Source organism: Aplidium turbinatum, chromosome 2, assembly GCF_918807975.1.
Source record: "Aplidium turbinatum chromosome 2, kaAplTurb1.1, whole genome shotgun sequence".
NCBI lineage: Eukaryota > Metazoa > Chordata > Ascidiacea > Aplousobranchia > Polyclinidae > Aplidium > Aplidium turbinatum.
The window spans coordinates 32949779-32975496 of record NC_137473.1 but is presented as its reverse complement, the minus strand read 5'-3'; the positions used below and the strand labels follow the sequence as shown (position 1 = coordinate 32975496).

At 37.6% G+C, this 25718-nt stretch overlaps 2 protein-coding genes across 2 annotated transcripts in view; both read left to right on the top strand.

Moving 5' to 3' along the window:
* LOC145788252 (3 beta-hydroxysteroid dehydrogenase type 7-like) overlaps positions 1 to 14493 on the top strand; it is a 38300-nt gene extending 23807 nt beyond the window's left edge. The window contains exons 4-6 of the mRNA XM_082600028.1: positions 7643 to 7831; positions 8338 to 8547; positions 9327 to 14493. Of these exons, the coding sequence (XP_082456154.1) occupies positions 7643 to 7831; positions 8338 to 8547; positions 9327 to 9491 (564 nt within the window). The 3' untranslated portion in view covers positions 9492 to 14493. The remainder of the gene's footprint in view (positions 1 to 7642; positions 7832 to 8337; positions 8548 to 9326) is intronic.
* A 5866-nt stretch (positions 14494 to 20359) lies between these two features.
* Positions 20360 to 25252, top strand: LOC145764631 (solute carrier family 25 member 36-A-like). The gene is made up of 7 exons (XM_082576268.1): positions 20360 to 20775; positions 22142 to 22354; positions 22651 to 22902; positions 23027 to 23174; positions 23321 to 23456; positions 23692 to 23828; positions 24346 to 25252. Exons 1-7 carry the CDS (start codon positions 20537 to 20539, stop codon positions 24406 to 24408), a joined length of 1188 nt encoding a protein of 395 aa, XP_082432394.1. The 5' UTR covers positions 20360 to 20536; the 3' UTR covers positions 24409 to 25252.
* The last annotated feature ends 466 nt before the right edge of the window (positions 25253 to 25718 follow it).

Sequence of the window (25718 nt, the reverse complement as noted above, 5' to 3'; positions counted from 1 at the left end):
CACTCAAACAAAACGTTTTCTTTCAGCAGATTTGCGTTGTTCGATTCTTAAGTTGTGAAGGAGACTCAATTTCTCCAATATTTATCATTTGTGTTTCTTTTGTACTCTCAGCAGAGGATAAAACCAGGCCAAGACTACCCAGGTAGCAAAAATGTATAATTTTGCATCGTTTTTACCTTTCAATTCTTGTCGATGTAAATTCTTGCTACAAAACGGCTGCCTTCTTCTTCTTTCGTTTGAGACTAGATCAAATTTCAGGGCAGGTGGTGGAGAGCCAGGTGAGTGTAGCTTCGTCCAGCATTGCTATACCATGCGTTCCATTTGGTGCCTTGTAGATGGGACATTTGAGAAAGACATGGTCAGCAGTCTGTTCCTCCGCGCCGCATTCGCAGGCCGATGAGGGAGCCAGACCTCACTTGTGCATGTTGGCATGGAAGCGACCGACTCCGGTTCGGATTCTGTTGCGCTTGACCCAAGTCGGCCGAGGCAGGTCCATACCAGGGGGGCGCGCCACCGGGTGGGGTATAAAACCATGTAGTTTGGTGTCGGTGGCGCACCACGCTGCATTCCAAGTATCTTCCATGAAGTGTGCTGTGCTGATGGCATGATCGGTGAATGGATGTAGTAATTGAACAGCAGCTAACGGCTGCCGAGAAACATATAGTTGATTGGATGGTCTAAATGGCTAGCGTGGAAGCTACACCGTTATGGTTAGCGAATCGCAACAGCTCGCTGTACTAATGAGTGCTCAGCCTTGTGCTGATAGCCGGGAAGGACACTCCTTTCTTCACAATGAGGTTGTCATCTTAGGCGCAACAAGACCATTTATGGATTAGTTTAGTGAGGATTCGTAGTCCCATTGCTTTCATTTTGAGCCTACCTGGGTAGTCTTGGCCTGGCAAAAGCTTTTCAACCACACGACAAGCGCCCTTAGCTTGCACATTACTTGTCAAATAGTTTTTGTACAACTACACAAATCACTTGGTTTACATTTTACATCTTATTATCAATTATGATAGCCTATTTGGAGAGTTTGCGCAAACACTTTATTATGATGTAATGTTTCTTCCCTTATACCCCACTCCTCAATTACGGTGGCCTTTCATTACTAAAACCTACTATTATGACACAACAATGTGGTTGAGATTGGATTCTTGAATCTTTAATAAATTATGCCAATTGAAAGCTTTTTTTAATAGTTTTATGCAAACAAGGTAAAACTTAGCATTTGATATAATTCCTTGCAAATACCAAAATTGCTTCTTTTTGTAACACCAAAGTATCGGCCAAAATATCGGTATCAGTATCGGTATCGGCCTAAAAAAGTGATATCGGTATCGGGATCGGTATCGGCCAAAATATTGGTATCGGTACATCTCTACTTTTAACTGTAGAAAATCCTTTGGGGTGTTATTTAAGCCCAAACATTTCGATCTGCCTGCTTCCCCAAGGATTATTCTTGACCAAGAACCGATTGAGTTTGTTGAAAATGTTAAGTATTTAGGTGTGCATATCAACGTCCTCATTATCAGATGACAAGGACATACTGCGACAAGTTAAATCTCTTTATTGTACTGCAAACAAATTAAAAAATAAATATAGTAAATGTTCACGGAGAGTAAAAAATGTGTTGTTTCGCTCTAACTGTACATCTCTTTATGCTTGTCAACTTTGGCACAATTATCGCCGTTCTTCTATCAATCGGATTAGAATTGCATATAATGACTCATTTCGAATTCTACACAATATACCTTGCTTTACTGGTGCACGTGAATGTCAAGTCAATGCAAATGTTACAACTTTTGATGCTCTATTGCGGAAAACGGGTCTGCTACTATTCGGCGAGTCCGATTCGGCGAGTCCGATTCGGCGAGTTCCCTATTCGGCGAGAGCCCTTTTCGGCGAGTGCCCTATTCGGCGAGGTTTTAAAATTTTTGAAAGGAAATTATCGGGTACCGTAGCCTAATTATAATTGCCGTTTTTACATCGTTTTAACGTCGCTAAACGTTGAAATCGTGCAGAAAGGAGTAAAAAGAAAATGTTTGAACTATTAAATTAAGATTCGTCATGTCAGTTCAGTTGTTTTTATTTCTGACCATCATATGAAAAACAATACACGTCAACATAGCAAAGGTAGAAGCGACAAAACGCGAACGTTAAAACGTGCTTGAATTCGTCATGTCAGTTCAGTTGTTTTTCTTTCTGATCATGATATCAAAAACAATACGTCAACATAGCAAAGGTGTAGAAAAAGGTAGAAGCGACAAAACGCGAACGTTAAAACGTGCTTGTGACCGAAGTAAGTTATTGAGTTGAAAGAAATTTGGCACGGTCGCAACACTTTCAGAAAAATTTAAGATATGAAGGAAAAATAAAACAAAGAAAATATTACAAAAAAAAAAAATAGATCATGTTTATGTCTATAAGTTAGTACTTTTGAATAGTTAAAATGATTAGTTTGGACCAACAAATGTGTGGCCTACAGCTTGGATTGAAAGGAAATTATCGGGTACCGTAGCCTAGTTATCCCGACCAGCAAAAATTTGTTCCAAGAACACAGTTCATTTTTACATTGTAGTAACAGAATGAAAAGGCTAAACAAATGTGTGGCCTATCGTGTTAACGTCGCTAAACGTTGAAATCGTGTAGAAAAGGGAGCTTTTGCTGACTAGGATACTTCGACACTGAGAAACATTCACAGAAGCCCTACGATTTGTTCCAAGAACCCATTTAGCATAACATTTCATTTGTACATTGATTCAACGTCTGAATACATTATCTTAAAAATGCAACCTATCGTAGGGCTTCTGTGAATGTTTCTCAGTTTCAACGTATCCTAGTCAGCAAAAGCACCCTTTTCTACACGATTTCAACGTTTAGCGACGTTAAAACGATAGGCCACACATTTGGTTAGCCTTTTCATTCTGTTACTACAATGTAAAAATGAACTGTTAGGCTAACTGGGTTCTTGGAACAAATTTATGCTGGTCGGTATAACTAGGCTACGGTAGCCTACCCGATAATTTCCTTTCAATCTAAGCTGTAGGAGTGTAGGTCACACATTTGTTGATCCAAACTAATCATTTTAACCATAGGCGCCTAAGCCGTGGGGGCCAGGCCCCCACGCATATTTCCGCGTGAGAGCAACTTTTTATGCGGCATTGATACATAAAACAATAGATGAACTAGCGATCGGCAGCAGGAAAACATTTTTAAATGCAAACCGCAACAGCTTCGCAGTAAATAATCAGTAGAACGAGTAGCGATGCTACAATCCCACCCCAGACAATAAAATCTGTCATTTATACGTTGATTTAACGTCTGCAGACGTTGAATCAATGTAAAAATGACTGATTTTGCTGCCTGTGACATTGCAAAAATCTACCATTTTGCGTCGATTCAATGTCATCAGATGTTGAATGCACCCAAAAACAACATAATTTGCTACGTTGACGCAGCGTGCGTTTAACTTAATGCGCTTGCAAACAGAGCCTCCTGTCGCTTTCGAAAGTCGAAACCTCTGCAGAGAATTGTCGCGGCAGTGAATCGGTTGCTGTGAAAATGAACTTGAAGTCTCGGCCCGAGGTTACCACTAACCAACGTAACAAGGGCTGGTACAAACCGCACTGCCCACAGTCGCACAAGCGGCATAATCAACACAACAACGGACACGCGCAAACTGCATGGCGCACACACGTCCGTTGCCATAGAAACCCGATCAAAGGCGGGGAATATGCGCATCTTTTGTTTCATCTGCAACACGAAAACGGGCGTATTACAGCGAATTGAAACTTGAAAGCTGGTCAGCCATAAATTGCGATATTGTAGTGAAAAGGGAGCAATGTCAAGTCGAAAACTTAATCAAACGTCTCTCTGTAACTATTTTTCAAGGGCTGTTTACAGATGTCAGCAACTTTTAAATTTATTAAAGGTGACGTGCTGTTGAATTGATGTAAACATGAATGATTTTGCTTTCAACAGATATATTTTCAAGCATATGATCAAGTTAGCATTTTCATTCCATTTACAGTATACCTTTTAGTAAACCTTTTCGTCTCTTGTTTCATGCTAATAAATCTAGTTCGTTGCTAAACTTTATGTTGCGCTTAGCTTAAAGAGTCGCAGTCCATCAACCGCTAGCCAACGCATAGCATATGTTTTGGTCGAGCTTTGTTTATAATAATTAACGGTAGGTCGAACGTAGCGATAACTCCGAGTGTGGCAATAAAAGCAATCCTAGTGTGACGACATAATTACGTCATCCATCTGCGTGACATTTCGCTGAATTTACGTTGCTGCTGATGAAACACGCTTTCGCCTCCACGGCCAAAAAAATAGTTAGGCGCCTATGATTTTAACTATTCAAAAGTACTAACTTATAGACATAAACATTATTTTTTTTGTAACATTTTCTTTGTTTTATTTTTCCTTCATATCTTAAATTTTTTTGAAGGTGATGCAACCTTGCCAAATTTCTTTCAACTCAATAACTTACTTCGGTCACAAGCACGTTTTAACGTTCGCGTTTTGTCGCTTCTACCTTTTTCTACACCTTTGCTATGTTGACGTGAATTGTCGCTTCTACCTTTGCTATGTTGACGTATTGTTTTTCATATGATGGTCAGAAATAAAAACAACTGAACTGACATGACGAATTTTAATTTAATAGTTCAAACATTTTATTTTTACTCCTTTCTGCACGATTTCAACGTTTAGCGACGTTAAAACGATGTAAAAACGGCAATTGCAATTAGGCTACGGTACCCGATAATTTCCTTTCAAAAATTTCAAAAACTCGCCGAATAGGGCACTCGCCGAAAAGGGCTCTCGCCGAATAGGGAACTCGCCGAATCGGACTAGTCGAATCGGACTCGCCGAATCGGACTCGCCGAAACGGGCCATTCCGGCGGAAAACAGTTTATGCCTTTGTGCAATGTTGTTACAAGTCTCTCAATTCTCTTTTCATAGCATTAATGTCCTCAGACGCTTTCTATAAAACGACATATTTTAAGCACTATAATGATATGTTGCACATGTCATCCAAGTGACTCCTTAGGTCTTGTCTTTTTGTGTTTTGGTTTTAATATGGACAACCTTGTCTGATGCAAATAAATAAATAACATAATTTCGTCAATCTCATCAATCATCAAGTGCGTTGCGAATCCAGCAAATCCTTCCAAGTGTGTTGCTTTGAAACTTATGTAACATATGATTCCATAAGGAGACGCGATATATCAGCCTACCAAAATTTCAAATATAAATTTTCAGGGGTCCGCGACCGCTTCGAAGGTACCAAAAGGGGTCCACCAAGACTAAAAGGTTGAAAATCACTGAGCTAGAAGCTAGATCATCTTCAGTTAAGCTTATTCAAATAACTATTCTAGACTACATACGATTTTACAGATTGGACACAATATTAATTTTATAGAATTGTGTTATGTTCAGAGTTATGTTTAAGGTATTGACCACAGGCCTATAGCCTACTGTAGGCCTATAGCCTACTGTAGGCCAGCCTACATGAAATGACACTGTGCTGCAATAGCTAAGGAATTTTTAGTACGCTACGAATTTGAAATAATAGCGATTCTTTTAAAAATACTTTAGACAGTTAGGCTGCAATATTCTACAAACCTGAATTCTTTTTCACTCACCCACTCCAAACAAAAATAGGTTTGACAACGTCAGCCTTCGAAGACCACCTTCTTTGTCTTAACTCAGGGATGTCCAACCTTTTATTATAGTGGGCCGCATTGTCACTTGAAATAATTCAATGGGCCGCAGAACCTATTAAATTTCAAGAAAAATGGGTACATAAAGTAACAATTAAAAACCATTAATTTCATTTTTGAAAATGGGAACAAATAACACATACCGGTGCAGAAAAAAAAAAAAAAATTCTACAATATCTTTGACATTGTTTTTCAGCTAAGATGTTACCAACATTTGCAATTTACGTTAAAGAACGTTGTCTTGATTCTTAGCATGTTTGCTAATAAGTGTTAGTCGGTCATTCAGTTTCTTTCTGCAGTTTTTATGTTTTTCATGGATGAAAATAACTGATCGCAACAATATGTGCTGCCCCACATGCACAATAATTTTCTGGACAAACTAACTAATTTATTAAGTTCATTACATGAACATGTAATTCTTATAAAATAAAGGAAGAGTGTGTTCTCTGTGGAAAGTTTTCAAACTTTCTCGACTTTGCAGTTCAATCAGTTCAAGTTGGAATTCGGGTGGCGCTTTATCACACTGAAATGAAACTGGGTCACTGAATAATTTTAATTCAATTTCAATCTTTTTGAAGTCAGAAAATCTGACTGTAAATTCTTCAACCAAATCTTCAATTCTACAAGCAAACCAGTAACTCACATAGCCTAACTTACCATACTTTTCATAGTTTACAGAACAGTCTTCAGCTCTTTCAGATAGACTACGAAAATATCCAATTGCGCCAGCTTTCAATTGTGCTATAAAAAGTTTTAATTTCCTGGTAAAGCTACTTATTTGCTCGAACATTGAAATACACAACTGACCTTTCCCTTGTAAATGCAAATTGAGCTCTGATAGTATTTCTGTGATGTCAACTAAGAAAGACAAATCATTCAACTATTCTTCATTTTCTATCAAGTTCACGTTTTGTTTCTTTTTCTCCATGAACTGTTTTATTTCGGGAAACAATTATTGAAATCTTTTTAGGTGGCTGATTTACTGAGCCGTCGGACTTATATATAATCCTGTTGCTCCCATACTATATTATACTATTACTACGCCCCTAAAAACTGACTGGTACATTTTTATTAGGCTAAGATTCAAAGTTCAAAATACTACTTGGGGTGAAAATGATTAGCGGCCGCACAAAAATCTCAGGTGGGCCGCAGGTTGGACATCCCTGGTCTAACTGGTCTGGTTTACCATGAAAGAACGTAGCATTAATAACGCAGCCTAGTAGTAAAATGTCATTGCAGTTGATTTTTTAGCTTGGTTCTAAACAATGACACTAGGGCGGTCGTTCTGGAATGACATGTAGTAAATATTACATATGGGGGAACTGACAAACATCCTCCTTTGTAGAAATTCTCAGTAAAATACGTTGTTATGATGCTTCTTCTTTCGTAGTTGTCTCTTTGATTGTTGTCCCGACAGTTGGTCAGTTGTCCCGACTTTTCATCGGGGTTAGATAGTCAGATGTCCTGTCATTCCTCGAGCAACCACTTGATAGTAGCTCGATAGAAACTCAGCTGGGGCGATGCCCGAGAACTGGTAAGAACTCAATGGGTGTAGGGTAGCGTGTAGGTTTCAGGCATCCCTATAGGCTACAATACGCAAGGTGTCGTTAATGGGTTTGTCGAGCAGGTAAGTACTAAATATATGCACTGCGACATCATACAGTTGCGGTGCTCAAGCACACATTCCGAAAGGCGAGCCAGCGCTGCTTGATCTTGAGATTTCTTCATGCACGAAGTCGAGCTTAACCATTAACCAATCGAGCTATCGGGGCGAACCTGTACTGATGATTTTTACTCTCAAGTTGCTCAGAGGTCAGCACTGGTTTCGAATATACTTTCAAGGAGCATTTAATGTAGGCTAACGCAATGTTTATTATTTATTGAAGGGAAACCTAAAGAATATTACATTTCAGAATTTCGTTACTTGCGCTTTGCGACCAAGTGGCACGTATGGAAGTGACAACATCTACATTAAAGATATACTTGTTTCCGCTCAAAAAAGCAAACGATTGGATAGTTTGTCGGCTAAAACAGTTCGGACCGTCTCGACCTACGTAGATAACATAGCATGGAGTCACATTCTAGCGGCAAAGAAAATACAGGTTAATTAAGAAATACTGTAAATTTTATTCAGCGGCAACAACCTGGACTTAGTCAAGGCAAGTGTTGAGCTGAAGCCTAATTGTGTTGTCTGGTGTTGTTTAGTCATCCCGTGCACGCAAGCGCACTCACAAGCGTCGTGTGGAGCGCGGTAAATTAAAAAATTGAAACGTGTTGAAGAAAATGCTTACAGATACTTTCACGTATAGCACACACACACATTCAAATACACATACGGTACATAAGTTACACACACACACCCCAATACAATTCTAATATTGGTAGGTGCATTGTCTTTTGATAATAATTCTCGCTGGTGTCGCGTTATACAATTTCGTAGATGGATTCGCATCCCCCAATTGCGTAGCTGCGTTGTTGTAAGTTTCATATCGCCTACATTCTTACAACCATATCTGTAGTGAGCTGAAAGTTTCCAGAGAGCAGCTATGTAGCTTTGACAGCTTTTGCCTGGTGTTTGTAAGTTCAAGTTGATATTCTTTGTTTCCAGACAAAAGGATCCTTAGTCGGTGGAAATGCATACTTCTTGGGGGATGACACTCCTCAAATGTCTTACATGAGATTGCTGCTGTTGTTTTTGGAGCCACTTGGTTATACCATATCAAGAGAGCCAATACTGCCTTTTTGGGTAGTCTATACACTATCATTTTTTGTGGTGATGATATCAAAGTGTTTGGCCTTTTTTAATATTCATAAAAAAGTGAGTTATAAGTTTAAGTTTGCTAAGTTTATAGTGATTTTCAAAAATGTTTTCTTCGCTACAATGTTCAATAAAAACGCAAATGTTTTCTTAAAATTTAAGCATCATTAATTGTCCGCAACTCGCTATTTTGTGATTATATCCACATTTTAAACCGTGTGCTTTCAGAAAGTCATTATCATTGCTTTCACCCCCTTGACTACTATAGAATTGGTTAAACATGTAGCCATCTATATCCCATCTATTATGCAGGAGGTAGCCTATAGGGTTATCCTGCTTGCAACAACCAAAAAAAGTTGTGTCAACAACAAAACCTTTTTGTTTGTATCCACCACATGCATGGTATTGCATATAAGCACACATCTATCAATGGATTATGGTAAGAGCAAACGCTCTTTTCTAAATCAATTTGACACTTCGCAGCTTTGAGCTACGGCAGTAACATTCAAATCAGCATATTTTCGCGACAAGCCTGAAACCTTCGACTCTCTCGAGGCACACCAGTGTGCCGCGGCACTCATTCTAAAAAGCTCTGTTGTAAGAGTCTAGTAAAGACGTAGAATATCGCAGACAACGACGATTATTAATTTTTGTGAGGTGATTATATGCAATGCGGCAGTTTTCATTTTTTGCAATGCAGTGTAACTGTACAAGCAGACCTTTATGGTCTTGTAAAAGTAGCGGACATATTTTTGTTGCTTGGCACATATAACTGCTTTGAACGCCTATAAATAGGCTTCGCAGTTCGCAATTACCATTTACCACTCATTATTTTTCAGCCGTTTCTCTCACCAACAGCAGTCATTTTATTCACTTCAACGTTCACTTTCTCGCACAAGAAGTTCGAAAAACACTTCGACTACAAACCTTTGGTTGGGTGGGAGGAAAGTATAAAAAGAACAAGACAGGATCTGGAGAAGATGATGGCAAAATCTGCTGGATGACGTAGTTACGCTTCATTCTTCTTTTTCCTTATTCAATAAACTTTTCCGTTATCTATTGCAACTACAGTAGGCTATTCTATACTGATGCTTTTGTCTAGATTGGCATGCAGTATTATCAGTTCATTGAATGGGCGATGCTGGAAATCCTTCAGAGCATGGCTTAAGTATTGTTGTCTTTTTCTTAACCTGATAACTATTATTTCGTATGATGACATTGTGGCCTACTATATAATTTTGAAAACTTTTGCAGTGCATTCAACAAGGGTGCCTCAATACCCATTGTCACTGTTGCCACATGTTTTTAATTATAAATGTTTTTTTTTACTATAAAAGTTAGTTAAAAAAAAACGAAACCAAAGGAATAAACCATAGCCTACCCTTCAACTTCTAATTTTTTTCCGTGACTCGAAAATAAAACGATACGCGAAACCGGCAACCCTTAGCATTGTCGGCATTTTCAGTGACTGTCAGACATTTGTAGTGGTTGTAGGACCCAGTAGGGTTGCCAGGGGGTAATTTTTGACCCGGGCCCGGGATGATCGTAGGGGCCATATTCTTGAAGAAACCACCGCGTATTATTTGGATATTGTGCGTTTTTTCAGAAATGTCTTTGTTAGGGGCCCAAAGATCTCATTGGTACCGGGCCCAAATCATCCTTTCAATGGACCTGGTCGGACCGTAATCTTAATCTGCAAAACTGACCCACATGGAACTGGCATCCTTGACAATGAGTATTTAGAGGTGCCGTATTTATGTATAATTGCAATATAATGGCATAACGCAGGGGTGCACAACCTTTTTGCTATTACCGGCCGCATTCAGATTTATTCTACAAAGCACGGCCGCTACGGAGTTTTAAATGATTTTTTTTAATTTGCGTTATTTAAGAGAAAAATTTATCCGTTAATATCTACTAAACTTATCATGCTTATACCTAATAGTGCCATGAAATATCAAACACTTTTTGAAATGAATTTATTCCGTCTGCGACATTGCAACTAGTGACTCCCTTGATTTTTCACACGAGCAGATAAAATTGCTAATCTGGGAACCTCGCGAGATACAGTCTTTGTTGAGACTCCAGGTTTCCCTCCAACAATCGCGTTCGGTAGGCTACTCGTTTTTCAGGTACTTCATTTGTGAAATAGCAGACTTGCACACGTAGCCTAAGTGCTTCCGAAAAGAACAAGAGTTTCTCTTGCCTATTCTCGCAACATTGGATAATCAAGTGCACTTTTCCACATTTTCAACACAGATTTTCCTCGATTCGCCTTCCAATTTTGCGTAATTGTGTGACATGTGACGACGAAAATGCTGCTTTGCATTATCTCCTTTAACAGTTTTAACTACTTGACTGCATATTAGACACATCATAGCCTACTATGCGCTGCCGTCTCGATCATAAAATAATCCAACTCCCATTTGGAATTGAATACCCTTTTCTCCTCTGCTAGTGTTCTTTTTCTTTTTAAGGACATAATGCAATGCAGGCTAATGTTACAATGAAATTGGGTCGAGGAAAAACTTTTGTCTTTAAACGATTTTAACAATATACAACCTAGCCTACAAAAATTTATGATGAAAATGTTTTTCAAGCTCTAAAATTTGAAATATTATATAGTTCTAGATATCCCTGTAGCCTATAATATTTATAATGCATTTCGTTTTTTTAATGAAATAATTTTTTCATTTCAACAACAGGGTACGACCGCCAACACATGCTTATGAAATTACGTGTTAACGGCCGCAGGTTGAACACCGTTGGCATAACGCTAATAGACTAATATATCACTGACCCGCACCAAACTAGTGTTTTGAAATAAGGAGCAGGCCTATAGTCAAGTTAGCATTTACCACTTTGTCAATTGTATTGTATGAACAGCACAGTATACAATGGGCACAGATTTGGCTCAATACTTCTGTATTATTTATATACGGTAACATAAAAAGGCTACTGATGTGTGCAGTATTGTGTGTGACGCCGTGACGGTTAGCAGTAAACTCATTTTACAAAAGTTATTATTGAAATTAAGTGGTGCACACGCACGTTTCATGAGAAGAATCGATATATGATTTGCATGAAGTTACGTTAAAAACTACAATATAGCCTACCTATTTTACAAGTGCAGATAGAACGATCTGTTTCAGCCTAAAGCTGCAGGTTCGTTGAGGTAATTGTTTTCGTCACCGGCTTTTGGAACACAGTTCCTAAGTCATGTGCAATGACAAGTGGCGTTGGAGTCAAAGTATCGTTATGTTATGATAACAGATCTGTGATGACCTACTTTCACTCTACTGTAAAAACGAATGTATAGGTTACAAAATGTAAGCCCTAATTGCACTTAGCCTGTAGTAAACTTAAATTGCACTAATGTTCCAAGGTTGGCAGTACCAAACTACTTTTGCACCGAATTACTTGATGAGTACCGATTTCGGTACAGGTGGTAAATCTATTTTGGAGTAGGCCTACTGGTGTACCAAATTACTTTTACTTTAAGAAAATCGCTATGTTTCGTCGGTATTTTGCATTTTGACAACGTTACATTTTTTTTTTTCTTTTTAACGACGTAGAAAGTTAATTTTATTATTTTATCTTGCTTTGCCAAGTTAGCATTTTTGATGCGAGATCTAGCATAATCTTGTGTTTTGGTACAAAATATTCGGACTTTGCGTTTATCAAATATAAAGGTGTTGAAATTTGGAATTCAATCCCGTTGGAAATTAAATGAGTTAGGTGAATTTTTTTCATTTCATTGTAAAAAGTCTTCTACTATCGTATTACTAATGTTGATGGCATTAGGCCTATATAAATTATAGATCTCTGTTCAATGTAGTACTATGTATCATGTATGCATATTTGTCAACGTTCTAGTGGAACTTCTCGGCTGACGCGTATTGTGTTCATTCAATCAACTGTACTGTAAACTTATATTTCATTTTATCAACTTTGTGTCAATTAGAATTTGTTCGCGTTTTTTTGCCTGGGCGAGCAATGAGCGCGAAAGTACAGTATCTTATAATCATGCTTCTTTTATTAAATAATAGGAGATGTTCTACTGGTGCAAATTGAGCTAAACTATCACAAGATGTATACAGTGACAATTTGCTTTTATTCCGACGTTTCGTCAATCAGACACGACTGACTTCTTCAGGGGCTAGACCAGGTAGTGACTACCTGTCTAGCATGGCAAAACACAGGACCATGTTGTTGAAACCAACTAAACACGCAAAATGAAAATTCAACTCTAGACAAAATTATCGCGCGCAAAGTTTGAATAAGTTAGAAAAAAGGAAAGATTTAAATTTTAACAATTAACAACCCAGACAAAAATCTGTCATTTTTACATCTACCCAACGTCCGCAGACGTTGAATCAATGTAAAAATGATGGATTCTGCTGTCAGGGAAGAAACTGAAATACTGACAAGAGAGGAGAATGAACGGCATGAGTCATGATGAAACGAGTTTAAAAACGCACTACTGCACAGTTTTACAATCAGCGTGAAACCAATTTAAAAAACGTAAAATAACCACTTACAATAGTTTTTTGTAGATAGCAGGAAAAGAGATGCCATCATTGCGATTCATTACATGAGGCTTTTGATTGATGAACCAACTTTCAGAAAACATTCGCTTTCTATAATCACTTTCAACTTTTAGAATTTTAGAATTGCTCCAAGTTATTCTATGATCTGAAGTTATGGCATGCATGCAAGGAGCAGAATGTTCCGGGCGTTGATATTTGAAAGCTCTTTTGTGTTCATTAATGCGAGATTTAAGATCTCGTTTTGTTTGGCCAACATAAATTAAATTACAATCATCACAAGAAACTTGGTACACCAAACCCGAGATTTCGCTTTGTTTCAAGGGGTCTTTTAAAGACGGCAAAAATTTACTTATTTTCAAGAAAGGTTTCAAAGCGACTTTTACACCAATTTCATTTAGGATACGCCGAATATTTTCAGAAACTCCCTTGATATAAGGTAAAGAAACAAAAGACTTAAACTGGGTAGATGGAAGTGCTAAACTTTTTGGTTGTCGTTGGCAAGCATGCTTTCTTGGAAATCCATTGAGGCGCAGCGTTTTGTGTAATGCTTTGTTCTGTCGTGAACGTTCATGCGGATCTGTGACATGTGTGTCAATGCGGTCATACAAAGTTTTAGCTACAGTAAGTTTTTGATGTTTTGGATGGTGTGAATTAAAATTTAAATATCTGTCAGTGTGTGTGGGTTTTTTGAAAATTGTAGTGGTCAACGTGTTTGTGGCATTGTGACGAATAACTAAGACGTCTAAAAAAGATATGGAGTTGTTTTTTTCATGTTCTGTTGTGAATTGAATTGAAGAAGATATGCTGTTCAAATGTTGATGGAATTGGTTGACCGCAGACTTTTTTATAATGCAAAAAGTGTCATCTACATATCTCACCCAAAGTTGCGGTGGTGTATGGAATGAAGTGATGGCAGTGCGCTCAATGTATTCCATGAAAATGTTAGCCACGACCGGGGAAATGCAAGAACCCATCGGCGTACCATAAATTTGACGATAAAGAACGTTATTATAACAAAATACAGTGGACTCAAAACACAATTTCAAAGCTTCTGTGACGTCATTGATGGAAAGTTTCGTGCGTTCGTGTAAAGACTTATCTTGCGAAAGTAATTCAGAGATAATCTGTAAACATTCTTTGAGAGGAACGGAAGTAAATAAGCTCACAACATCAAAAGAAACAAAGCAATTATTGTAATCAACAGAGGTGTTTTTGATTAATTGTACAAACTCAGATGAATTTTTTTTTTTTTTTTTTTTTTATTTAATTTAATGCCTGGTGAACAGCCTCATTCAATTTTCATGCTTCTTTTATGTTTGATTTGTTACCTTTTCTTTTATTGTTAAGGTGGCTTCTTGAATAGAAGACCTTCCAGGTCACTTCGCAGCCCCCCGTTGCAATAGCCTATCCTAACATTCTATTCTCATCATTCGTTTTATTTGACTTTGCTTTGTGAATGTATGTTATTTATACTCACGACAAAATAAACATCAATCAATCAATTCATCGTCGTTTTTCGCAGTTCTGCACTCGTTTATTTGTTTCATAAGTGAGTGAGAGAACTACAATTAGCCTAATATGCGCCATTGATCACGGACTTCCGAATTGCCACCAGAGTTGAAAAGCATTTATTTATTTTTTGTGAATTTCTTTGTCAAAATTTCAATTTTCACTTCAGTTCAGTTGTTTTTTATTTCTGACCATCATATCAAAAACAATACACGTCAACATAGCAAAGGTCGAGAAAAAGGTAGAAGCGACAAAACGCGAACGTTAAAACGTGCTTGTGACCGAAGTAAGTTATTGAGTTGAAAAAAAATTGACACGGTTGCAACACCTTCAGAAAAATTTAAGATATAAAGGGAAAATAAAAAAAGAAAATGTTACAAGTAAAAAATAAACAACATTTAGGCTATAGCTTTATTAGCCCAAATAACTTTAGCTGATATATTTAAGATTTGTATGGACAGTTGCTATGAAGATCGGCCATGGTGCGTTTAAGTATGTTGCTAAAGAGCACTCTAAGAATTGAACGCGTTGCTTGAGCTTGCCATTTCTTCATTCCCAAGATTGGGAGCTGATCCAACTGAGGTACCGGTGTGGACTGACAAAAAATGCACTCTGATTCGTGCACGGTTGAGCAGAAAAGCCAATGCGAAGGCGTTTGAGGGCTGTAAACTTGAAACATATAGCCTGCGTAATGCGTTTGAACAATACCGCGGGCTTTTAGCGCAATCGTGCGTCTTGCTTAGAAATTTTACGAAATTGTAAGCAATGATTTTTTGGAAGAATGCCTTATCGCACTCTGACCAGTGCTTCATAGACACGTAGATTTGCCGTTATGTTACATTGTATGGTTGTGTACATAGCGTTTGCAATGCGCACAGTAGCGCTTTCCCAAGCAAGACTAGGATCCTTCTTAAGCAACTAAGTTTATAACCATGATACTGACTCACTTTTGTTACTTAGTCTAACTTAGCGGCATTCAGTTTTATTCAGTACTACTCAGAAGAATTCTTAATTTCTGAAGTCAAGCTAACCATGCAGGACGACAGCGTATTGTAGGCTACTGAGTTCTGGTGGTGGAATCCAGGCGCGGATTTATGGGGGGGGCCTGGGCCCCCCCCCGAAATTTTGTGAAAAATTGTATGTTTCCGCATCAAATGGTTTGATATGCTTCTAAACAGCTGATATTAGTCCCTTGGCATCACAATTGATGAAAATGGTTGTTTTAATGTCTATTTTCTAGCATATCGTATATGTCGTAGTATCATTGTTCATATCTGTTTAGCTTTTTTTTTCTTTTTAATTGATTTTCAAATTTTCTGGCCCCCCCCGAAAAAAACTCTTAGATTCGCGCCTGGTGGAATCGTTAGTTGTTCTGGTGTTTTCATTTGGTGTTCTTGTTGGATTCTATTTGAAAGTACTACTCAGTTAAAATAAGTCAATAAACGGATCAATAGTGAAGACCTCTTGTCCCGATCACTCCTCGCCATTCAATCTCGCCCAGCCAGAAGTGTCGCCGCGGGCATGCTAATCAGCAGCCTCCGCTCCCGCTACAATGTGTTTTAATCTCAGAAGGCTATTGATGATTATATTTGAAAAATGCAATTTTTAATTGGCCAATGGCTCAACACAATAACAAATCTTTCAGCTTTCGTACAAATCAACAAGCCAACGTAAGGCCAGGTTAGGCATGGATGAGTCAAACACAAGGATGAGTCAAAGCTTCAGTTTTTGATATGTAGCCTATCTTGTGGGATTTTTGATTTTTTTTTGCTGCTTTTATGTAGGCCTACAAGTAAATCAAATCGCTCGTTTGAAATGCATTCCTTCACAAAAAAAAAACATTGACGGTGGAATGGCTCAATTCCCCATGCAACGGCTACGTCCTTAAGGCTGTACGAGAAAATGCCTAATTTGCAATGTCTTGCACATATGGAAAGGCAATTGCTCAAACGATTTGTGGTGCGCTGTGAAATACAATAATTATGATTACATTTTCACCAAGTCTTAACATTTTTTCACATTTGCATGATGGGTTTCATTTATACCAGGCCAGGTCAGAACTTTTCCTTCATTGCTCCGCATCTTCTATCAGATTATTTGGTTGTAAATTCATAGCGTTGGGTTTGAAAAATTGTAGTTCACTGCAAACTGCATAAGAGCAAAACAAACTAGAGCAAATGACAAGCTTGCCGACGGGAAATGATAACTCAACCAAACTGTCCAAAATGCAACGCCCCAATTCAGTCCACAGACCATTTTATATTGGAATATCTAGTAACCCAGCCTCAAAGAAGCATATCACACAGCTCCCCTATGGAACAACGTCCTCGTGGATTGGCTAAGTAGAAACTGCTTGGACTGGTAACAAAATAACGTCATATGAAACAACATCACGTTAACTTGTTTGATACCAGTAGGCCTATAGTCCACTCCAACTCTGCGTCTGAGTGGCCAAATGTCGGAATAAATGCAGGATGGATGTTGATAGTTTGTTTGATTGATAAATCATATCAACAAAACATGGATTAGTCCTATCTTGATCGAAACAGAATTTTTTGTAAAGAGATTTGCGAAGCAAAGTCATTTCAAGACATAAATTGTCCAAAAGTTCAGTGCATGATCATTTAACGGTTTAATGATAACGGTTTAGTTTTTGGCTCGTTCTGCGTTCTGAAACATTTACACGTTTCGTTTCGAATTAAAGACAAACAAAATTACGTGACCTTTACAGCTAATCCAAGATGAAGAACTTATAGGAGACATGTGATAAATTAGCTTATTTTGACAAGTTTGATCCTACATTTCAACTTGTTTTTATTTGAAGCTTTAGTCAGTTAATAAGATACCAAGATAAGATTGCCACATTGACAATAACTGTCCAAAAAATACCCTGTTTTTAACGTAAAATTAGCAATTTAGTTTGAATGAACCATGGCCATGACTGAACAAAGCATATTGAGACCACAATACAAATGCCAACAGCAATTGCGTTCATGTTTGTCGTCTAGTTGTTTTGTTTGACTACTCTATCTACTCAACAAAGCAACCGAAAAACAGTGCTTAATGGGCTCAAAAACATCGTGTAAAATATTATTTTCCAATCAACAACAGCTACAGCTTACTTCACTTCACGATGAAAACATTTAACCTTACCGTGCAATAAGTTTAAAATGACTTATCGACACATGGCAAACCATCATAACAGTGAGTTAACTTGTTTGTGTCGGTCTTGGGTGCTGTGAGTACTGAGTAGTGTCGCAGAAAATTGAATAACAGATCATAGAAGTACGTGACGCTCGCAAAATATCGACAGCTAAGACCTGAGGGTGCTACAGCATTTGAGATCTGAGTCACATGTTTACATATTTCGACCGAACTAACATGATTGGTTGAGCGTTGAGCCCTTACGTTACTTCTTGTTTGAGGAACTTGCTTTGCACAAATGCTGCAAAGCGGAAGGCTTCTGCAAACACATATTTCCGGACTGCAGGCTGCAGCCATAAACATCGTCTCTCTACGAAATTACTTTACGTGCTTGCTTCTGCTACGGATGCGATCACTGGTAGAACACTGAAAAACAGGTAGAAGGTGGAGAAGTGTGGCTGTTGTTTGGGGCAGTATGGTCCTTGTCAATTTTTAAAGAAATATTCCTCTCTCCAGCCACTTTTTTCATTGGAACACACGTCACCACAACGTTGTTCTTCGCTCTAGTTTTCATGAAGTTTCATGCGACGTTGTCGATGTTACAGACGAGTTCAATTTGTTTTTGCTTAGTTTGTTATAACTAGGGCGATTTTTTTGTAACCTAAAAAACTCAAAAAAGTGACTTTAATTTTGCGAAAAAGTAACCAAAAAGTAACTTTATTCAACGAAAACAAGGAAGCGAAAGAAATCGCAGCAAATCAACATAAAAAAGCATCTAAATTAGTTTCAATTTGTACTCAAATCATAATTACACATTCAAATTACACATATGTGATGGTTTACAGCATCTGGCAGAAAGTTTCTGTCGAGCAAACACTTAAGCTGTTGCAGGAAAAACAAGTGGCTAAATATAGTTAACACAATTTGTTTCATCGAAAAAATTACTTTATGAGTTTTCGGCAATACACGCGATACAAACAAGCATTTGCTTGTGCAAACCTAAAATCTGTAGCCTACCATAGTAGAAGATGTATTAGAAGTCTTGGCATTACATAGAATGTAAATTCATCTCTCTAGTATCAAAGAAAGATAAATAAATATGGGAATTAAGCCAAAAAGTATACCAAATAAAGTGATCTAACACATCAAAAGTAACCTAATGACACAAAAAGTGACTTTTGGTAATTTGTAACTTTGAAGAATTAATTTAATAAAAATGTTTGCTATTAAAACTTTTTTTTTTTGATGAATAAAGTTAGCTTTTTAATTAACACTGTTCGTCACGGCTTTGTAGTAGACCACAGATTGCTATCTCGTGTCGCAATAACGCATGCGATATGCCTCGATGATCGAAATGAAAGTCAGTTCCTTCAACCAGCTTCAACTGTGTTGCAATCGAATGATAACATCTGCTTTTGTCTGCCGTTGTCTTCGCTCTAAGTTTAATGCGATTAACTTAACACATCAAGAATTCTTCTCCTCACCGCAGTCAGCAGTGCATAGCTGTTTCGACATAAGCCTATCGTACTTGGGCGATTTAAAAAAAGTTATGCAGATTTGAACATTGTTTTGTTTTGGACTCGTTCAGCTATGACAGTCAACACTCTTGATAACGCACAATGTCCATTCTTTGTAGCAATAATTCTATTTATCTTGCTTACGCAAACGGCTTATTTTTTCTTTGTTAACGTAACTCAGAACCATCGACGACGCGAGTTTGGAGTTACTATACTTTATTATTCGTGAGTTTGCGTTTGACGCAGTGGTTAAGTTATTTTGAAAGTTTAAAAAACAATAAACTGTTTATGTTAAATTCATGTCCAGTATACCAAAAAGTCACTTATTATTTTTTACGTTTTAGAAGTTTCTGTGGATAAAAACTTGCTCTCATAAATAGGCTAATAACTAGTAATGAGAATCGAATTAGTTGAAACAATCAGTCACCCTGCTATTAACGAAATCCGCTAAATGTGTATGATGTTGAATGGTGATAATGCACATGGCTCTTTGATAACGCGCCATTCAAACTTCAACAGCATTTGAGGCTGTTTGTTTATATGTGGCGCTGTTGAAACAAAATAATTTGACTTGAGACAAATAGGTTTGGTGGCTGTGCATTTTTAAGCTAGTGTGTTGCAAACGCTGTTTTATCGATGCACATTTTAAACCTTTTGGTTTTGTCATCTTTTCCTTTTGTTAGTATCAAATTTGTGTGTTTACTTTATTGTCCTCTACTTGTTCGCGAGAGCAATGAAAAATAAAATTGAATTGCTACGATCTAAATAGCCATTGAGCAAACTGCAAACGTAGTGTGTGTTTATTTTTAAGCCTGCTGAATAAAAGTGAACACCCAAAAAAAATGGTCACCGCACGTCTGAATGTGACAATAGATTGCAGACTTCGCAGTTCGAACAGTGGTTGCTGGTTGATGACTGTCTTCTCTGTAGTCGGCCTCTGCACACAGCTCAGTTGTTTACTTTTTCAACGGCTGCGAGCACGTGGGAATACCACGCGCGGACTGCGTGATCATTACACAGCCTGAATGGAAAATTACAACTAGCCGAGGCAGGGCTTAGTGGAAATTTACTGGAAGGCTGTATCACAAAAACAATTCGCACCGGCTTTTGCAAAGCAGATAGAAAAAGCAACAGTGCTAAAAGGTTGGTTTGGAGAAGAATTTGCAGTTTTCGTCTTCAAATATCTACATTATCAGATTACCCGTTACCGTTTCTTACGTCACAATCAAACACCACCATATAACTTAACATGAATTATTATTACTTACCTTCATTATTAATTAAAATACATTTTTTTAGAATTGTACGTTTATGTGAATTGTTAGCAATATGGACAATCCATCGAGATCTGCAAGTAACAACTACTGGAGCGTGAAGGAAAATACTGCTCACCATGATAACGACAATGAAGTTTCCAATCCTATTGGACGTTGGAGTAACGAGTTCAAACATTATGAAAGCGTACAGAATGGAAAAAGTTGGGAAGAAAAGACAAATGTAACTTTACCTTCAATAAAAAATACACCCAGACCAGAAAAGAGTAGTTTTCTCAACTTATTTGCTGGCGGGTAAGTCATCATGATTAAATACAAATACAGTTTTGTATAATTTTTATCATAGATTTTTCATAAGACCCTACGGCAGTTCAAGGCGCAAAGAAGATTTGAAACAACAGCATTTTACTGAACCATAAACAGATGATTTACAACAAAGGATTTGTGTTGAATATCATCATTCCCACTGAAACGCAATGAAACAAATTCAAACGCTTTTGGCGCCATCATATGTGTTGTTACGTTCGCTTCTGGTTGCAAACGTCGTTTTTTTACATATTTTGTGATCGGCTTTTCTTGTCCCAGCTTTGTCGCGTTCACAATTAATTTTATCCATACTCTGCTATGAAAGCAGAATATGGATAATATATATTCGATTGTCACCTTCACAGTTTTTGTACTTTTGTTGCTGATCTTCGTCACAATGATCATGACGTGATTAAAAATCAAGCTGTCCAATTTAAGGAACGAAACAAAGGTCGTGGGGTCATTTAAAAATAACATTATTATCGTTCGAAACAATGATCAATGAGCCAGGCAGTGGCGACAAAGAAGGAGATTTAGATAAACAATTTTCATAACGCATTATTATTATTTTTTTTTTTGAGTCCACGACACCGAAAGTGTAAGTTTGTTGTGGCTTGTATGTGGTTTAAATAGGTGCAATATTATTAACCTAAAAACAGAGAGAGACTGTTCACCAGGCATTTTATAATAAAAGTAATTTGCGTTCTTCTGGTGACTATTTACTAGGTTACCTCCTGATGTTAAAGATGATAACTAGCTTTTGTATTTCCGACGTTTCGTCAGTCAGCACGACTGACTTTATCAAGGTGGCTAAAACAGGTTAACACAACCTGTTCAGCAACGATGGCACAACACAAAAACGTACTGATAAAATGAATAAAGTAAGCAGCAAGAATCAGAATTAAAACACAATTGTGTTTTAATTCTGATTCTTGCTGCTTACTTTATTCATTTTATCAGTACGTTTTTGTGTTGTGCCATCGTTGCTGAACAGGTTGTGTTAACCTGTTTTAGCCACCTTGATAAAGTCAGTCGTGCTGACTGACGAAACGTCGGAAATACAAAAGCTAGTTATCATCTTTAACATCAGGAGGTAACCTAGTAAATAGTCACCAGAAGAACGCAAATTACTTTTATTATTAACCTAATTACTTTGTCATCGCTATGGTGCAGCAAAATGCTTCTTTCCGACGTTACACAACTCTGTTTACCGTAATTTTTATGCAGAAAATATTTTATATTCTCATGGACATAATTAAAATAAACGGAAAAGAGTTTTTTCTTGTGTGATAACTTAATAATACACGTATTAATTTCAGTTAACCATAAATAATGCCTCGTCTATATTTATCAGAATGGCTGGCTGTGCTTCAACTTTAGTAACGTGCCCGATCGATGTCATCAAAACTCGGCAACAATCATCTTCAGGAAAAGCGTCATCTAACAAACGTTTACCACTGAACGCCAAATTAGCCCAAGTATTCCTACGAAGCCATCTCAGAGCTCATTCGTCTGTAGCGACGCAGCATGTGCTTGCCTGTCCAAGGTCCATGTTGCAACATGGAAGGTATGTCAATGTACATATTTCAAATTTTGTACTTTTCCGTGGTGTCAGGTTTCTATGATACGCCAACGCCGCTTCATACTTTCGAACGACAGATGATCATAAGAGGAACTGAAAACTTAAAATTACCATGAATGTTCTTTGTCTTTCACATAACGTAAGACAGTTGCTATAGAAAGGTAGTGGGTTGATTGTGTAGTTACAATTTAGCGTGATATTTGTCACTTAATATTTGCTCATGCACTTGACTCGTTTTTAACAAGTGACTTATAAATAACGTCTTATGTTGTTTGTTTTAGATGTATCATTCACGCTGAAGGTCTACGTTCTTTCTACAAAGGTTTAGGGCCAAGTTTGATGGGCGTTGTGCCGTCCAGAGCGTTGTTCTTTTGCGCTTACGAGACTGCAAAGAAATCTTTGAGTAGAAACCTAGAATTCTGTACAAACTCATCGAACACACACATCCTTGCGTCTTCTTTTGGTGGACTTGTCTGTACATCCGCTACGTGCCCTCTGTGGGTTGTGAAAACAAAGCAGCAACTTCATAGAAGGTACTAAGATATTGGTTGTTGGCATTACGATATAAACTAGTATTGTTGATGACATTTATATGGACGTCAATCTGTGGTTGCTTGTACTAAAAATAGCCAAGTAAACTTATTATTATCGTTGCAGAGTAAACAAGACTTCTCTTAGCATGTTGGAATGCATTCGTCGACTTTGGCTGAACGAGGGCATTAAAGGGTTCTACAGAGGACTCACTGCCTCTTATGCTGGCATTGTTGAAACGGTTATATACATGACAATATATGAAAAGCTAAAGGTATGTGAGTGGCAAGGTTATTTTTGGTAATTTGTTAAAAGTGGTATGCTAATGATAGGTTTCGAAATCACGATGAAAAGAACTACAGTATTTTACAATATGGTTCACTCAATATTTGCAGTGTGATGAGTATTTGAGTTTTTTAGGTGCTTTACATTCGAAAACACAATCTTGATCTTTGCGATGCAAACACATCAATGAGTACCTTTTGGGAGTTGCCTGGTCTAATGGTCATATCGTCTTTGTCAAAATGCACAGCGACGTGTCTCGCGTATCCACACGGTAAGCTAATAACGTAGTTTTTACTTCATTTTTCAATGTCTTTTCGGTAAACCTCTCTTGCGAGCATCAACCTCTTTGTTTATGAGTTTATGTGTTCATTATCTTATTGGTATGGCTTTTGTTTATTATAACACGTAATAAACTTATTTATTCGACGCTTTTGCGGTAGTTGTTGAATGTATGGTTTCAACTTTCAAATACGTTGTATTTATCTTATTTGTATTTTACGTTTTAGAGGTTGTCCGCACACGGTTACGTGAAGAACCGGTCAAGCGGAAATACAACGGATTTTTTCAGACTGTCAAGCATATTTCCGAAAAAGAAGGTTTGAGAGGCCTATACGCTGGCCTTCCCGCCCAACTAATACGCCAGGTAAGTTATTTAAAGTTTTCTTATGAATTTCCCAATTCGTTCGGAGTGAAACAAATAGAAATATCAATTTTAAATGTGATGAGTACAAATACCGTTACGCTCTCCACTTTCTTTGGAAACTTATTTCGGTGATACAAGGTAGTGTTATAATCATACAGTAATCTCTAAAACCATTAAGGTAAATTTTTCACTTTCTAAAACAATCTACACCAGAAGTTTTCAACCCTTTTATTCTTGTTGCACGCCGGAGACCTTTTGAAGATAATTTGACCCCTCCAGATATTTTCTGTCAAAATCTATGCATTCACCGTGCAGTCTGTCTTCCGTGCTTTAGTAAATTCCCTCTCCGGTGAAGAGAGTAATCTTTGAACTGTCGTTTAGTTAGACGATAGATAGAATACCAACCCACCAGTCAAGAGTCGTGAGTTCGATACTCTTTTGAGTCGTACTGAAGTTGTTTCATTAACAATTGATTGTTCAATTTTGCTTCGTCGAATAAACATGATTTCTTTTGCAGGTACCCAACATGGCAATCGTCATGGGAGTTTATGAAGGCGTTTTATATTTATCTAGACAGTGATCAAAAGATGAACCCACGCTTATTACCTACACTGTGATCAACTTTACCTTTTTGAAAGGCACCTTTTTGGTGCACGAGTCTGCATGTGTTTTTGATATCGATCAACGTGATGTTATGTTTGTTTACATGCTGATGAGTAGTTAGTGAGCGTTTTGTGATGTTCCTTGTGGTAGCCTATATATCTTTTCGAATCGATGTCTACCAGGATATATTATGTTGCTATTTTGGTGCAAGATAAATCGTTTGGCAACGGCATTGCGGCCTAAATTTGCACGTTTGGCTTTTACATTTTGAACTCCGTATTTTACTGCATTTACCGTGATGAAATTTCAAAATGTTTGTTTAAAATTGGGGATTCGTGTTAAGTGTCGGTGTCTTATCTCGTTGTTGAAAGCAATCATTGTTACCAAAGGAATCCATTTTCTGAGTTTGTCTTTTTGTAGTAATGGTTAAACGCTTTTGTTGCTAAATATGTGAAGTATAAGCTAATTAGCCTATGTGATGGACGACCAAGCAACACGATTAAACTTTTTGAATTTCTTACATAATTGACACTTTCATGTTACCTGCAATCATTGTATAAATGCAGTGCTGCTTTGCCAGTTGTAATTGAGATGAGATGTTGAACGGTTTTGCTACTGCATTAGTTGCTGTAAACTAAAGCAATTTGCTAAACGTATTTACCATAGCTTGCTTTGCATGAAAGGAGAAAAATGTGCTTTGATCAACACAAGAGGGTCATTAGCTGGCACTAACAAGTTTTTGCGTTTTTATGTTCATTGTTATTTTTCCTTTATTGTTTATGCAACACACGATTGTGCCAATAAAAAAACAACAGAATGCATCTTATTGTAAACTGCATTTACACTTCCTGGATCGCGAGCTACTGAACTCGTGACATTTTTTGGCATGCTTCTACGTGACGAAGCCAATGATTCAGTTAGTAATATCAGTTAATCAGCTTTTTTTGCACATTGATTCAACATCTGCAGACGGCTCGGATATGACATTCTGTTCACAACAGCACTTTGCAGGCAGCCAACGTAACTCGGCTTAAAAACGATGATTTAGTCATGACAACATGTACAATATTCAAGATAAAAATAGTAAAATGTATGAATCAACTGAGGTAAAGCTGATAGCTTGAAAGCTTACAATTTCACACATAGCTTCAAAAATACGGATGAGTTTTTGCGAATAGGGTACATTTTACCTAGTTCTTACGAGTGTAGGCCTACCTGCGTTGGGATTTGACCTCAGCTGGCATAACTTTATGGCGGTAGTAGTGAAGTGCTCCATAAGAAAAGTGA

Bases quoted from the DNA above. Each gene is read 5' to 3' on its own strand.
- LOC145764631 (XM_082576268.1), top strand. From the start codon at position 20,537: ATGGACAATCCATCGAGATCTGCAAGTAACAACTACTGGAGCGTGAAG. The intron at 20,776-22,141 runs GTAAGTCATCAT...TATATTTATCAG, and splicing joins CTCAACTTATTTGCTGGCGG to AATGGCTGGCTGTGCTTCAA. The intron at 22,903-23,026 runs GTACTAAGATAT...TTATCGTTGCAG, and splicing joins AAGCAGCAACTTCATAGAAG to AGTAAACAAGACTTCTCTTA.